Source organism: Gossypium hirsutum, chromosome D11 (genome assembly GCF_007990345.1).
Source record: "Gossypium hirsutum isolate 1008001.06 chromosome D11, Gossypium_hirsutum_v2.1, whole genome shotgun sequence".
Lineage (NCBI taxonomy): Eukaryota > Viridiplantae > Streptophyta > Magnoliopsida > Malvales > Malvaceae > Gossypium > Gossypium hirsutum.
In genome coordinates this window covers 28,885,392-28,903,167 of record NC_053447.1, presented here as the reverse complement: position 1 = coordinate 28,903,167, position 17,776 = coordinate 28,885,392, and the positions used below count along the sequence as shown (strand labels likewise).

Here is a 17,776-nt window from a genome sequence, read left to right as displayed (position 1 = left end):
ATTGCTTAAGAGTTCTTAATAATGATTTGGATTTAGAACCTATGAATACCACAAACATTTTTCTTATTCTTAAAATTCTAAATCCTACTAGTATGGAAAAATTTAGACCGATTAGCCTTTTTAATGTTATATATAAAATGATTGCTAAAATGGTTGCTAATCGCTTTCAAAAGGTCTTGGAGGATTGCATTGATAGTTCACAAAGTGCCTTTTTGCCGGGGAGATTGATTTCGAATAATGTATTACCTGCCTATGAAATTCTTCACACATTCGGTCAGAAGAGGAATGGTAAGAAGGGTCTAATGACACTTAAGTTGGATATGAGTAAGGCATACGATAGAGTGGAGTGGGGTTTTGTGTGTGCTATGATGGAGAAAATGGGTTTTCATAGAGCTTGGGTGGATATAGTTTTGAAGTGTATATCATCAATATCGTACTCAGATAGTATAAATTGAAGGATGGGAAGATCTTTTCGACCAACTAGAGGACTCCGATAAGGGGACCCTTTGAGTCCTTTTCACTTTCTTATATATAGTGAAGGGCTTTCGTCCTTTATGCAACTTGCTATGAGGGAGGGGTTAATAAAAGGGGTTAAAGCGAGTAGGAGCGGGATACAGGTTTCCTATATTCTTTTTGCAGATGACTGTATACTTTTTGGGGAGGCGACAGTGAGAGGAGCTACTGTCTTAAAAAATATTTTGAGGGAGTATGAAGTTAGTTAAGGAAAATATGTGAACTTTGATAAGTCTATGATCTTCTTCAGTATGAATACTTGTGAATTGATGCTAGTACAAATTTTCGACACTTTGGGAATAAGGTATTCGAATAACCCAGAGAAATATTTGGGTCTTCCTAACATGGTGGGCCAAAAGAAAAAAGCCTCTTTTCATATTTTGAATGATCATATAAAGCAAAAGATTGATAAACGGAGTACTAGGTTTTTATCTCTAGGGGGAAAGGAGGTGTTTATTAAGTCTATTTTACAGGCCATTCCAACCTATTCAATGTCTTGTTTCCTTCTTCCAAAATCTGTGTGTGGAAATAGAGAGTATTGTAGCATAATTTTGGTGGCAAAAAGGTCATGGAAAACGAGGAATGCATTGGTGTGAATGGGGTAAACTGTGCAAGTTAAAGAAGGATGAAGGTTTGGGTTTTAGAAGCTTTGCTAAATTTAATGTGGCCCTCCTCTCCAAACAAGGGTGGAGACTTATTTCTAATCCTGATTCATTATCGGGTAGGGTGTTGAAAGTAAAATATTACCCAAATTCAAATTTTCTAAACTCAAGTTTAAAGGCAGGTGTAACACCCCTAATCCACATTCATCGCCGGATTAGGTCGGAAAGGAGGTGTTTATTAAGTCTATTTTACAGGCCATTCCAACCTATTCGATGTCTTGTTTCCTTCTTCCAAAATCTTTGCGTGAGGAAATAGAGAGTATTGTAGCACAATTTTGGTGGCAAAAAGGTCATGGAAAACAAGGAATGCATTGGTGTGAATGGGGTAAACTGTGCAAGTTAAAGGAGGATGAAGGTTTGGGTTTTAGAAGCTTTGCTAAATTTAATGTGGCCCTCCTCGCCAAAAAAGGGTGGAGACTTATTTCTAATCCTGATTCATTATTGGGTAGGGTGTTGAAAGTAAAATATTAACCAAATTCAGATTTTCTAAACTCAAGTTTGAAGGCAGGTGTAACACCCCTAACCCACATCCGTCGCCGGATTAGGGTCACGAGGTATTACTGAACTCAAATACAAATACGAACATTTATGCAAGTCATATTCATATATATATAAAACATATAGCTAATTAAAGGTTAATCATACATTAATTCATATTACTAATACAAATCAATACCTCAGAAAATTTACTCGAATCCATACCATGAATATAATCACATTTTCAATTAACTAGACATGTCTCAAAGCTATTCAATATATACACATGCTTTACAAAACATATTACTCGAATCATATGCAAAACAACATCTCAATAATATTTGAAGTACTTAACGTAATTTAAACACTTTAGTTCATTGTTCCAAACATGCTTATACACGGCTTAAAGTCCAAAAGCAATTGTGGAATTAACCACTCCATAATATGATCAAGCATCTTTCATAAAAAAAATATTTCTCATTTAACTGCAACTATATGAACCATCCAAACAAAATTTACGTACATTTAATGCCAGTTATTCATTCCTCAAATCGGGTAACTATTACCATGAGTCGATCATACCTAATTCATGCACAATTCAACTAACTAATATTAGCCAACAATCCATACATTAGCAACCATGACATATAAGCACATATACATAGTTTCAAGTTACCTATCTATAACTGAATTTGCAAGTACATCAATTTATATCACAAAAATGTACCTATTTTCTCACTACCATTTTGTGCGCATATGACCATAACAACTTGAACCATATTGTACACTTATAACATCTAATTTATACCTAATTCACATGCTTAAGATACATACACATAACCAAACCCATACCATATATTCTGTCATCACATCCAATCTCTAAAATAATTCATGCCATTTTTTTATCTTGAGTTGTACCTAAAATTCAATCATTCAAGTATATATTAAGCATACTTAACCATTACCTATCCAAATCAAACCCCCCTTTTTGTCACTTAGACCCAAAAATAAAACAATCAACCAAACTGTTATAGAACATGTCCATTTCTTACAATTAGCAACCGAATTTTTGCATAATTAAAATTCATCAAATACATATCTATCATTACTTCAATGTTAAGCTAAGTTATACAACTATCCACCGTTCAAAATTGTTCCACATCTCATACTTTCAAAAATTAGCTAATTATCAAACCAACTATTTAACCTACTTACCATTTCTCTATGCCGAATTATAACCAGCATTTCAAAACATATATACCAATCACACACTTTAAAATTAGATTAAAATTCTAACTATATATACACAAACTTTAATATTATATTCAAGCTATATAACTAAATATCTCACATATATATACCGTGAAATATACATAAGTATTAAAACCAAATACACATAAGTATTAAAACCAAGATTAAACCATTTTCGCATGGCTAAATATAGACACACTTCATGAATACACAAAACAAATGCTAGCCTATACATGCCATATGTTCAAAGTTTAGAGCTTTCAAAATACCGAGATAGAGATCGATAGTGTGACAGACTTCTTTGACGATCCCCGAGCTCGTAACTAGCTTCCAAAATCTATAAAACAATGAATGAACAAACACACAGTAAGCTTAAATAGCTTCGTAAGTTGTAAGCACATAGTTTTCAAAGCACACATATAAATTATACAAGTAGGCCGAATTCTACTAATCTTGTACACATACATATATACTCATATTTATGTGATTACTTCATCTTATCATGTTATACATAACACTTACCTTTACTTTCATCTTCGTATAACTCAAACATACTTGGATTGCTTAATTCAAACCCACATTGAGTTTTGCCATATAATTTCCCGTTATACCATTCGAATTCAAAGAAAGGATACTTAGACGGCTCAAAAAGCTCGTACAATGCCAACTTCCCAGACGTGGTCTTATATGTAATCAAATAACGATGCCACTGTCCCACACAGGGTCTTACATGTAATTATATACGACGCCAATGTCCCAGACATGGTCTTGCACGTAAATCTCAAATCGATGCCAACGTCCCAGACGTGGTCTTACACGATATCACATTTCAGTATTCCTGTGGTTCATAAGTTTTTCTGATGTCGTAAATCAATCAAATTAAACTTGTAATTAATCATCCGATGTTAAATACAATTCTGCATTATAGTATACATTCATACATTTCGATTCTACTATGTATAAAATAAATACATTAAATTTAACATCAATTATTTACTTACAAACTTACCTCGAACTAAGACAAACGGATGGAATCGACTACTCGTACACTTTCGACTTCCCCCGTTCTAATTCCGTTTTCTTTTGTTCTTGATCTAGATAATTTCAAATTTAGCTATTTAATAACACATTTCATTCAATTTAAACCAAAAACACATAATTTGGGCAATTTTCACTTTAGCCCCTAAAATTTAGTCCCTATTTCGTAAAATCACAAAATACACAAAATTCATCAAAACCATGCCTTAGCTAAATCTTCCTAGGTCCCTAGCAGCCCATTGATTTCATTTATTTCACATTTAAGCCTCTAATTTTTCTAATTTCACAAATAAATCCCTAATTTTGATTTTTATTAAAAACCACTTAATTAAACATGATAATCAAACATCAAAGATTTATTTTCCATCATCAAACAACAAAAAACACAAGCTATCATCAATGGAAAATCTCAAATTCATCATCAATACCGAAAATTAAAGCATGTGCTAGCTAAAACATGAAGCAACGATCTCAAAAACGTAAAAATTATCAAAAACCGATAAACTAACATACCTTAATCAAATATAGCAATGGCCGAACCCTAGCTTGCTTATTTTCTTTCTTTTTCTTTCAAGTTTCAGCAATAAAGATGAATGAATCATCCAATAACATGTTTTATTTTATTTTATTACATATTACTTTACTTTTTACTATTTTAACCTTAAGTATTTAATTATAAACTTTATAATGGTTGTCCAAATTTGTCCATACATAATTCTAATGACTAAATTACAACATAAGTGTAACACCCCTTACCCAAGACCGTTTCCGGAGTCGATCTCGAGGCATTACTTTACTTAACTTATTAAGTCGGGGCATAAAAATTTGCTTTTAAAATTTATCTCACTATTTATGATAAAGTTGTCCACTCGCGCAGCAGTCACTAAATCATTTATAACTCGAGCTATGGAACTCAAAATTTAAATCCATAAATATTCCTTGAAACTAGACTCATATATCTTCTTACCATAAATTTTTTAGAATTTTTGGTTCAGCCAATTAGTACAGTTTATTAGTTAAAATCTCCCCTGTTTCACCACTCGACTGTCCTGACCTCTTGCCACTAAAAATAAGTTTTCTCATAGTAGGATTTTCATATGGTGTTCTTACTTGTTTCTAAAGAAAATAGACTAAATAAGGAATCTACAAATATAAATAAAAACTCATAAATATTTTTTTACAATTTTTAATGATTTTTTAAACTCAGAACAGGGGACTCCAAAAATAGTTCTGACCCTATCTCACCAAAATTCACATATCTCAAAATATAAAATTTCTTTTACTAAACCGTTATTTTTTCATGAAAATAGACTCAACAAGATTTCATTATATATAGTATACACCCTCTAATTCATTTTATACTATCCTAAGTGATTTTTCAAAATCACGTCACTGCTACTGTTTGAAATCTATTCCTTTGCAAATTATTACTCTTTCATGGTTTCTATGCATAATTTATCACATAGACATGTATAACAACAAACACCTTCATACTTAGCCATTTTGACAGCCATTCATCATTAGATCTTTACACATAATTCTTTATCAAAATCATAATACAACATTCAAAATAAGTAAGTCCCTATACATGCCATAGTTCAAACATAGTTCATCATAAAATATCGAGTTGTTGTGGTTGATAGTGTGAACGATCTCCAACGTCTTAAGGATCCTCGAATTTGATTAATAATGCTATATAAAAAGAAAATAAATAAAGTAAGCATAATGCTTAGTAAGTTTACAAGTAAATAAATAGAGATATTAAACACAAATAATAATAACCAAGTAACATAATCTTTAATTTCCTCTTTACTTGATCTCTTACTCATTCACTTACTTGTTTACTTAGACAACTCATAATTTGGACTTACTTTTCTCTTGCTGAAATGTTGATTCTCAATGGGTAACGTAATATACTCTTAACTCTTATAACTCACATGAACTTGCCATTTATGCTTTTAACTAAACTTCCATGGATATAAGTTATTTACTAGCCCGTTGAACCACATTGGAATAATAAGGATACTTGGGTCTCTTTCTGATAATAACATGCCAAAGCCATATCCCAGATATGGTCTTACATGTGATGTTTCATGTACTGCCAATGCCATATCCCAGATATGGTCTTACATGGGAGTTCTCATATCGGTGCCCATGCTATGTTCCAGACATGGTCTTACGGGAGACCTCTCATCTCGGTACCAACGCCATGTCCCAGACATGGTCTTACATGGGACCTCTCATGATCTCAAGGATGCCAATGGCATGTCCCAGACATGGTCTTACATGGGATCTCTTTACCCAAATGTCATGACATTTGTATCCGATACATTCCTAATGTTTCAACGGGACTTTTATCACTGATTCTCCGTCATCTCATACTTAAGTCAATATTAAATAATTTCATAAAATAAATACATAATTGCTGGAAAATAGCAGCATTAATAATAATTATTGAAATATTATATTTATTTACCGTAAACTTACCTTGGTAGCAAATATAGCCAAACTTATCAATTTAGTCTTCAACTTTATTCTTTCCTCGATCTAACCTCGAATTTCATTCTTCTTAATCTATAATAGCAAATTTAACTTATTTAATACTCACATTCATTAGAACAGCTCTCGACTCTAACTTTAGCAAAATTACAATTTTACCCTTAAACTTTTACATAATTACGCTTTTCCCCCAAAGTTTGAAAATTAAACTTCATCTCATATTCTTATGTTATATAACATGCTGAACATTTTTCTCTTCTATGACAACATCAAATTCTCACTCTAATAGTTACTTATGTACATTAGGGATTTTTACCAATTATGTCAACTTACTCGTTTTCACTTAAAATCGGCTAGCAAAAGTTGTTTAACATAATTTCTAGCTTCATATTCTATCATAAAACATCAAAATAAACACTTTTCAGCTATGGGTATTTTTCCAAATATAAACCCTAAGTTAAATTATTGCTAGAATAAGCTAAATTATACTACCGAGATCTCAAAAACGTAAAAAGCATTAAAAACGAGGCTTAGAATCACTTACTATGAGCTTGAAAAAGTGTGAAAACCCTAGCTATGGTGTCTTTCCAAATTCGGCAGCAAGCTATGGAGAAGATGATATTTTTGCCATCTTTTTCCCTTTTTATTATTTTTATTTTTTATTTACTAAAATACCCTTCATTAAAACTTTAGTTATTTTTATCTATGCATGCCTATTTTTGTCCATGAAAATTTTATGATCTAATTACTATTTAAGGACCTCTACTTTGATTATGCACTTCAAATAAATCCTTTATCATCTAAAATTCATATTTACCCACCTTTTGCAATTAAGTCCTAATAGGCAATTTAGGCATGCAATCAATAAAATTTCTTATCAATACTCTAATACTTATATCTAATCACTCGATAAACCTTAAATTTTGGCCATTAAAATAAGGGTCCATATAATAAAAGCCATAGCAATATAGCACTTTAACAATTAGCAAGTCACTTTTGCATTTTACGAGATTAAGTCCTTTTAACAAATTGAGCACACAAACGATAAAATTTTCACACGAAACTTTCACACATTAATTCACATGCTGTAGACACCAAAAATACTATTAATATATTTTTCTTACTCAGATTTGTGGTCCCAAAACCACTGTTCTGACTAGGGTTTAAACCAGGCTATTACAGCTAGAGTGTCCTATGCGTGGAAAAGTTTCTGGGTAGCGAAGAAGACATTACAAGATGGTTTGTGCTAGAGGGTAGGTACAGGTAATAATATCTATATCTTTAATCATGCATGGATCCCAAGTTTTGTTCATTATAATATTTCTAATCCAATTCGAAATTGTAATATGGAATTAGTTGTTGAGCTCATCAATAGTGTTAATAGAGAATGGAGAAGTGATATTATTACCGATGTTTTTGACGTTGTTGACGCCGCCAGGATTCTTCAAGTTTCACTCGCAAAAATCAAGCATTATGACGAGCTAGTGTGGAGAGGTGAACCCTCTAGTGAGTTCACTGTTAGAAGTTTGTACAAACTATTACAAGCTGAGATATATGATCCTAATTTAGAGGAATTACAAACCATGACTAGAATTTTCTATCAAAGACTATGGAGCCTTAATCTACCTTCTAAACTTAGAAGTACAGTTTGGCGTATTTCAAACAATTTTATCCCATCTATGTCAAACTTGTATTTTAAATGACTCAGGGCTGCAATATGCCCAAGATGTAGGGATGGAGTTGAAACCTTAGCGTATGTCTTTCATAGCTGCCCTGTTGCCAGTGAAGTTTGGGGATTAGTGGGGTTATCAGTGGTTCTCTCTAATGATAATCAGGGGTGGATTGAGTGGCTTACCTGGGTTTTTAACATTTGTTCAACATCACAATTCCGGATATTTTCTTGTACCCTTTGGGCTCTGTGGACTGCAAGAAATAAAAGAGTTCATGAACATATGATTCAATCATGCAGAGAGATCTCTAACTTTATTCATAGATACATCTGTGAGTTAGATGGCATCGAGGAAAATGTGCATACTAAGGTGGTCGACGTTACAAGATGGGAGCCTCCTTCTAGGGAGTGGGTCAAGATCAACTTTGACGCGGCATTTGACAGGGCTCTATTTAATCAGGGTCAGGGTTTGTTGCCAGAAATGGAAGAGGAAGGTTGGTTTCCTCTAGATCAACTATACACGAGAATGTTGGCTCGGCTTTTGCAGCGGAGGCCCTCGCCTTCTTTTGGGGCAGCTGAAATGGGGATCGATTTGGGCATAACAGAAATAATTTTAGAAGGAGATTCACTTTTTACTATTAAAAAAATGCAAATCAATCTCTACTGAAAAGTGATAAGTCATAAATCTCTCCCAATATTCAAAAAATTAAGAGCATTTTAAGGAATTTTTGAAAAACATGTTTCATGTATGTCAGAAGATCGGTGAACAAGCTTGCCGACGCTATAGCTTCTGAAGGTTTGAGAAAAAGGTGAGGAGTTTTACCTGAGGAGCTCTGTCCTGAGGTATGCTGTGAAGATTTTAGCAGACGATTGGATTCGCGAAACTAGTTGAGGCCTATAGAAGAGTTCAAATTTTGGGTCCTTGGGTGAAACAAAAGCTTTGTAGATTTGGTCTTGATGAAATGAAGCTTCTAGATACAGGGATGGGAATTTGGAAAGTTTTTAGGGTTTAGGGTTACCGTCGATCATTAGTGATGTATAAGGGGATGAGACGGATAAAGGTTTTCCCTAGGCAATGGGCTATTTCTATTTTCTATTTCTTTTTCGCATTAGTCTTGGGCCTGTATGGTTTTAAGTCCGTTATTAGTACTGTTTGTTTTATGTAGTCTTTACATATTAATTATAGCCCAAGCTTTTCTTGAAAAAAAAATATTGTAAACTCTTAAAAAATTAAGGCATAATGACTTATTTGGCCCTTCAAGTTAAAAAGTCATTTTAGCACTTGATTTTATTTTTAACCTTTAAACTTGTATTTTTGGTCAAATCACCTTAAATGAATGAAAAAGTTAACATTTTTCTAACTTTGTTGATGTTACATACACATGGATTGCCATGTAGATGACACATCAATATTTAATTAAATTTTTAGATTTTAAAAAAATAAAAAATATATATAATATTTTTAAAAATTAAAAATAATTATAGAAATTATAAAAAAATATTTTAATATTTTTTAATTTTAAAAAATTAATTAAATAATTACATGACAATCCACATATATTCTACATCAACAAAGTTAACAAACGTTAACTTTTCTATCCATTTTGGGGTGATTTGACAAAAAATTCAAGTTGAATGGCTAAAAGAGGCGAAAAATTAAATAGATGGCTAAAATAAATTTTTTTTTGTAAAGTTGAGGGTCAAAAAAGTCATTATACCAAAAATAAAATACGAGTGAAAGTGTTAGATAAAGTTAAAAAAAGAAAAGAAAAGAAAAGAATATCAACATAATACATAAAAATATGAATACTACTATTAAGTTTTTAGTTGAGTTGGCATCACGAGTTAATCAAACATTTCAATCAAAACATTATTAGTTTTATATATAATTTTTTCAATCATATTGTGAGTGTGCCATAATTTAATATAAATTATTAATATGATAAAAAATTATATATTAAAAATTTAACATGAGACAATGTACATGAATCATAAAAAGGATTTACTACTACCACAAAAGGCCTATTTGGATGGTCGCTAAAATTAAAACGACTTATATAAAAAATAAATACTCAAACTATGCAACTTTTTTTTGTTTAGGTGCTAATTTTTTTTTTGTCTAGGTACCTAAAGTTTTTTTTTGTTACCACTTTAGATACAAACCATTAACTCAGGGTAAAAGAAACCTTTTGAACCAATCAAATTATGAAGGGTGATATTTTTAATTAAATAAAATATTTCAAATTAACATTAAGGTAGTGTTTGGAAAGTTGGATTTAATCATAAATGTTTGTAATTACACAAGGATGGCATGTTTAGGTAACCATTGTGATTGGTGGTGTTGAACCAAGCTTTACTTGGTAAATAATTTTGATATAATAAATATTATGTTTTAAATAAAAATCATTTTAAACATAACTTGGCAAAAATTCTATTTCAAATAACTTCTAAAAAGAAAATTGGTTGAACTCATACTTAGAAAATATTTTAATACCAAGTTGTTAAACAAACCTTTAAACATTTTTCAAACATGTTTAAAATTGCTCCAAGCAAAAAAGTATCGATCCAGTATCGATACTTTTTGTCAAGTATCAACAAATTTAAATGAGTGTCGATAGATTCACAAATTTATCGATACATTTTTCGGTATCGATACAAGAATGGCATTCTGTTTTCAAATTTTTTTACTAAGTATCGATTTTTTCAAAAATTTTACTAAGTATCGATCCAGTATCGATACCTTTTGCTTAGTATCGGTAAATTTATTTAAGTATCGATAGTAATACACCTTTATCGATACACTTTTTAATATCAATACTAATATGACATTCTAACTTCCAAAGGAGTCAATAAGTATTGATAAGGTATCGATATCTTTTATTTGGTATCGATAGAAATGCTTCCAACGGTCACTAAACTAGGCATTAAATGCTATTGGTATCGGTACTCGTAGAAAAATATCAATACCTATTATTGCAGGTGAAATTAATGCACTAGTATTTTCATCTCTAATGGCTTTATTCAATATCTTAACAACCACAATAGTTAGAAATCAATTAGAGGGTATAAATACCAGCTTCTAAAGGTTTTACAACAACAAGAGAGATTATTCAAGCTTAAAGATCAATCAAACAACCTTTATGCTCAATTTTTCCATATTTTTCTTACATACACTTGTGAGCTTTATTATTTTTTATTAGCTCAAGTGTTTTTCTTTATAATTGTGCTTAATTGACAAACACTTTTATCTTGTAAGAGTCATTTCTTTATTTGCTTATTTGTTTCTCTTTAAGAGGGTTTGAGTATTAAGATTTGTGTAGAAATTTTAAAGGAGTTGTAAGGTTAAACATTGTCCTCAAAGGTTGATCAAATTAGTAAATTTGGGAAAATCCTTAGTTGTGGAAAGCTAAAGTGGTGGAGTAGGCAATTGGGGCTAAACCACTCAAAGTTCTCATGTTAATTGTTTCATATTCTATTATTACTTCCACTAAAATTTTAAAAGACCAATTCACCCTATCTTAGCTATTTTAATTAAGTTTTTGATCCATTATCGAGCTAACAATTGGTATCAGAGCTAGTCTCTAAAAGAGGGTTTAACAACCAAGAAAATATTCTCAAGAAAGCTCTTAAAATCATCAACTCAATCCAAAATAATGACGTCTACTTCTGGGTCAGTTTTCTATGGAGAATCTCAATCTATCTCCAAGCCTCCTTGTAACATCCTGATTTTTAGTGGTGACGGAATAGTTTCGGGACCACAAATTTTTGTCGTGTAGACTCGTAAATATTGTTTTTAGAATATTTATAGAGTCACTAAAGTTGTATTAAAATTTGGTTCGGGAATTTTAAGGTTTAGATAGTTGATTAAAGAAAAAAGGTGCAAATGTTAGTAATTATGACAATTAAGTGATCAAATTGATTAGTTAATAGTTGAGGATGGACTTAAGTAGCAATTAAACCATAATTAATGTGTGGGACGGAAATTAGAATTGAAAATGAAAGGAAATTTAATGATAATGACATAATTGTAAAAAAAATAGAAATTGAAAATAAAACAAATTAGAAGAAATAAACTTTTCTTCTTCATTTTTTTCTTACCCATTGCTGAAACACCATAGAAAGAAACTTGGAGAATTGACTAAGCATTGAATCCTTGCATGTGAGTTCAATTTTTACCCGTTTCTTGAAATTTTTATGTTTTTGAGATCGTTGCAACTAGGTCCAACTAACCCGTACCTTCGTTTTTTATTCTGTTAAAATTTTGGAAGTTTCCATTGATGAATATTGAATGTTTTTGATGAATAATGTGTATTTGGAGCTTTGATAATGTTATTTGATGAATTTGTAAAGTGATTTTTGTTAGATTTTCATTTCAGGATTAAATTGTGAAAATGTCAAAATTTTAGGGTTTAATAGAGAATTTAATGATTATTAGGGACTTTTTAAGGGCCTAATATATTTGAATAAAATATTTACTTGATAAAAATGGTTAACTTGATGAATTTCGGGTTAAGGGACTAAATTACAAAAATTGTAAAAGTTTAGGGTAATTGTATAAATTCAAAAAATAAAAGGGTATTAATTGTAAAATGGATTGGAATGTGAAATTTTAGCTGATAATTGAGGAATTTTATATTTTAGATCAAGATCCCGTAGATACTCATGGAAAAGGAAAAATAGCGGAATAGTCCTTAAACTTCTGCAACTACTACAATTCAGTCAAGGTAAGTTTGTACGGTTAGAATTTAACATCAATATGAATTGTTGAGTAGATTAACATGGTACAACTTATATATTTATTTTTAATTGTTGCTAATTAATGGTAATTTGAGATATAATATTGAATTTGATTCTCGGTTTGGATTGAACACGAGATATAGTACAATCGTGATTTGGTGTGTTACGGAGGTTTAGAGTGGAGATGGTATCGGAGGGAGATATCTTTACATTACCCAAGTAAACTGAGGTTCAAAATTTTTTGTAAACTTTCGTGTTATACTCTTTGTTTAGCGTGTTTCGGTTGGATCAACTCTTATAAGCTTTTGTTTAGTGTGTTCGGTTGATCTGACGATGTACTCATATATGTAAGTCATTCTTGGGTTCAAAAATTTTAGTAAATGTGAATTATGGCTTCGCAAGGTTAGATTTTTGGGTCACATAGTATCAGCTAACGGGACCCAAGTTAATCTGAGTAAAGTTTCTACTATGATGAATTGGAAGACTTCGAAGAATGTTTCAAAAGTGCAAAGTTTTCTTGGTTTAGTAGGTTACTATCGAAGTTTTGTTAAAAAAATTTCGATTATTGCTTCGTCGATGACTAGATTATTACTAAAAATGTTGAGTTTTTTTGGTCCAATAAGTGCCAACAGAGTTTTGATCAGCTGAAGAACATATTGATAGAAGCTCTAGTGTTGACTCAGTCTGAATCTAGAGTAGCGTATGTTGTTTATAGCGATGCGTCTTTCAACGATTTAGGTTGTGTGTTTATGCAAGCAAAGAAAGTAGTAGCTTATGTTTCTCGTCAGTTAAAGTTGCATGAAAAGAATTATCCTACTCACGATCTCAAGTTGGTTGCGATTGTATTTGCTTTGAAAATTTGGAGACATTATTTACATGGCGAGAAATGTCACGTGTTCACAGATCAAAAAAGTTTAAAATATTGGATGACTTAGAAAAAACTAAATTTGAGACAGAGACGATGGTTAGAGTTATTGAAAGATTACGATCTAGTTATTGATTATCATCCGGGAAAGGCTAATGTAGTTATGGTTGCACTCAGTCGGAAGTCATCATTATTTGCACTTCAAGCATTGAATGTTCATTTAATTCTGAATGAAGATGGTCTTGCATTAGCAGAGTTAAGAACGAAACCCCTATTTCTATAACAAATTCGAGAATTGCAATATGAAGATCCAAAGTTGATATTGAAATGACAGATGATTCAAAATAATTTGAGTTCAAAGTATAGGGTTGATGCTAATGGTATATTACGTTATCGTGATAGAATTTGCGTTTCGAATGATTCCAATTTGAAAAGAGATATTTTATCTGAAGCTCACAGTAGTACGTACTCTATTCATTCGGTAGCACAAAGGTGGTCAGGTATGAAATGGGAAATTTGTAAATTTGTAGTTAAATGCTTGATTTGTCAGCAAGTGAAAGCAGAACAACAGGTTTTATCGGGTCTACTACAGTCTGTTATGATTCCTTTATGGAAGTGGGAGTGAGTCACGATTGATTTCGTATGTGGTTTACCTGTAACTCTGAGAAAAATAGATTTGATATGGGTGATTTTTGACAGATTGATTAAATCGACACATTTTATTCCAATCAGAACAAACTTCTCACTTAAGAAATTAGAGGAACTATATGTATCTGCGATTGTGAGATTATACGGAGTTCCGAAATCTATTATTTTAGATCGAGATCCGAGATTTACATCGAGGTTTTAGAGAAAACTTCACGAGGCTCTAGGCACTAAGCTTAATTTCAGCACAGCGTTTCATCCTCAAACTGACGGGTAATTAGAATGAGTGATTCTATAACACCCCTAATCCACATCCATCACCGAAGTAGGGTTACGGAGTATTACCAGAGTTTACAGATCAAATATAATTAAATCGTATCATTTACTATTCATATCCAAAATCAAACATTTTATATCATATTGTCCCTTAAATGGACACTCAAGACCCAATTTATGAGTGAAAAACAAGTCGGGACTAAATCGAGAACTCATAGAATTTTTCGCGAAATTTCAAAAACTTTCCTAGATACAGGGGACATGCCTGTGTGGGTAGGCCCATGTCCTAGGCTGTGTGGGTCTTTGATTTGAGGCACATGGCTATGTCCCAACCCGTATCCTTACCCGTGTAACTCTCTGACTTATGTCACATACCCAGCCACACGCCCATGTGTTAGGCCGTGTGGTAAATTAAATTTTCAAAAATTAGGTGTAGAGGACACACAGCCAAACTACACGCCCGTGCGCATGGCCGTGTGTCACACACGGCTGAGACACACGCCCGTGTCTCTGCCCGTGTGGACAAAATAAGGTCATTTCTAAACCTTATTTCTCACCCAACTTGTCTTCCACCTAAATTGAAATTTCAACATATTCACCAACCAATTCAAGGCATATAAATCAAGCTAATAATTAACTTTTATGCATGACATGTTTGTTCATACCTTCAAGTATTTATCTTACCTTTTTAATCATATACTTACCCAAACATGATTATACCTAAAATAATAATCCAAGCATACTCACATACAAAACATAATATAACCTCATGCATATATATAAATTAAACATACATTCACTAGTCATTCCAATGACTAAATACAACCAAAACATTTACATACCCTCATTTGTCAACATTAACTTATACATGCCATTATACCAAAATAAGTTTTTTATTTATACCAAAAAGAGCAGGAGGTTAGTGTGATGATGCTCCGACCGTACTCCAACCTTTATAAGCTTCCGAGCACTTTAAAATAGAGGAAAGAAAACCAAGTAAGCATCTAATGCTTAGTAAGTTCGTATAACAGGAACTTAACATACCAATCATGTTCATTTTAAGTAAGCATATAAATAACATACATCCCAAGCAAATTGGCCAAATGCCTAATCACATACACTCAATCAAGCAAGTTAGTTATGAACTTCTAAGTACTTTTCAAGTAATAAAGATGAACTCATCATATAAACGTTTCATGTATTTCCCGTTGAACTTTATGACATATCGATGGACATCAGGTAGTACACATGAAGTGTACTAATCTATAATCCATCAATTCATATTCTAGAGTGTTCATGAGAACACTAAAAGAGGAAACACTCTCTCGAGCCATATAACGGGAAGTTCATGTGGTCTATATAACATGAAACTTATTCGGGTTATATCAGAAAGCTCATAAGAGCCATAGTCAGGAAGTTCACAAAGAACATTTAATCGGGAAGCTCACAAAGAGCCTATCGGGAAGCTCACTAAGAGCTGTGTAACGGAAGCTCCAGATAGCCATATATCAGGAAGTTCAAGCAAGCTATATCAAGACGCTCAAAAAGAGCTGCGTTTGTGTCCGTAACATATACAAGATCACAACCGATCACAAACAGGACGCTCACAAAGAGCTGCGGTAGTCCACAACACATGCAGAATTACTACCGATCAGGATGCTCGTAGAACTATATAAAGGGAAGCTCGAGAGGGCTAATAACAGGATGCTCGTAAAAGCTATGGTGTGTCTGCAAGATACTACAACCAATTCGGGAAATCTAGTATCCATCAAATTCCATTATTCATACGGGACTTATCACGTATCGGGCTTTGTGGAATCAATAATTGTTTTCAATAACATAACAAATTATTAATTCATATATACAACATTCAAATCAAACATGTAAACATACATAATTTAGTTACACGAACTTACCTCGTCACTTGTTCGTATACGAAAATCTACTAATTCAACACTTTTTCTTTTCCTCGATCTAACTTCGCATTTGAGTTATCCGGATCTATATGAGTAAATTTAACTCAACTTAATACAATTCATATTCAATTCAACCAAATTCACATTTTAGACAAAAGTACCATTTTGCCCTTATACTTTTGTTAAATTCCAATTTCATCCCTAGGCTCGGAAAATGAAATTCATGCAATTTAATCATTATTCCAAGCCTCACCAAAATTTTCATATAACATATAAAACCCATTTATTTTACAAAAATTAAAAATTTTCTATGAATTTTACATCTTTACAATTTAGTCCCTAAATCATAATTTCATCAAAATTCACTTGACAAAAGTTGTTTATCTATCAACAATCTTTGATTTTCTACCATAAATTTCAAATTTTCAATATATTCATTCATTTCAAAACTTTTATGCTTTGAAAACTGTACAAATTGATCCCCAAAATAGCTAGATTAGGTTATTCCAATATCAGAAATATAAAATTACTAAAAACGGGACAAGATTATTTACACAATTAAGCAAAAATAGCTTGCTTAAATGTTTCTCTTAGCTAGGGTTTCCATGTATTTTTAATTTGGGGAAGATGATGAAATAAGATGATATTAGTTTATTTCATCTTTAATTAACTCAATTTCCAATTTAGGCATTTTCTTTTTCTTGAATTTCCATGGATGAGTCACCATAAATACCCACTAACTTCTCTTAATGGTCTAATTACCATATACGGACCTCAAATTTTGAATTCCATAGCTATTAAATCCTTTTAGCTATTAGAATTTAACTTTTGCACTTTATGCAATTTGGTCCTTTCCTCCTAATTAAACATAAAATCGGTAAAATTTTCTTATCAAAACTTTCATACGTCTTTCCTATCATAATGCAGATCATGCAATAATATTAAAATAAATTTTCATTCTAACTCAGATTTGTGGTCCCGAAACCATTATTCCGATTTCACTGAAAACGGGTTGTTACAACTCTTCTCCCCTTAAAGAATTTTAGTTTTCGAAAATCTTACCAGTAAAAAGGTTTGGGTATTGCTTTCTCATTGTTTCCTCTGGCTCCCAGGTAGCTTCTTCTATCCCATGGCATTGCCAAAGAACTTTTACTAAATCTACATTTTTATTTCTTAATTCTTTCATCTCTCGTGCTAGAATTTTGACCGGTTCCTCACTGTAAGTCAT

At 32.0% G+C, this 17,776-nt stretch overlaps 1 protein-coding gene and 1 long non-coding RNA gene across 3 annotated transcripts; one reads left to right on the top strand and one right to left on the bottom strand.

Moving 5' to 3' along the window:
- Window positions 1-149: 149 nt before the first annotated feature.
- LOC107911117 (uncharacterized) lies at window positions 150-455 on the top strand. The gene has a single exon (XM_016839005.1). The coding sequence runs from the start codon at window positions 150-152 to the stop codon at window positions 453-455; it is 306 nt and encodes a 101-aa protein (XP_016694494.1).
- A 4,957-nt stretch (window positions 456-5,412) lies between these two features.
- On the bottom strand, window positions 5,413-9,172 carry LOC107913307 (uncharacterized). 2 transcript variants are annotated; one of them, XR_001688468.2, is made up of 6 exons: window positions 8,933-9,161; window positions 8,476-8,684; window positions 8,296-8,363; window positions 7,849-8,213; window positions 6,429-6,515; window positions 5,413-5,633 (listed from the first exon to the last, which is right to left on the bottom strand). It is a non-coding gene; the product is annotated as an uncharacterized lncRNA (long non-coding RNA). The 2 variants fall into 2 exon arrangements; XR_001688467.2 differs by lacking the exon at window positions 6,429-6,515 and having other exon boundaries at window positions 8,933-9,172.
- Between the last annotated feature and the right edge of the window lie 8,604 nt (window positions 9,173-17,776).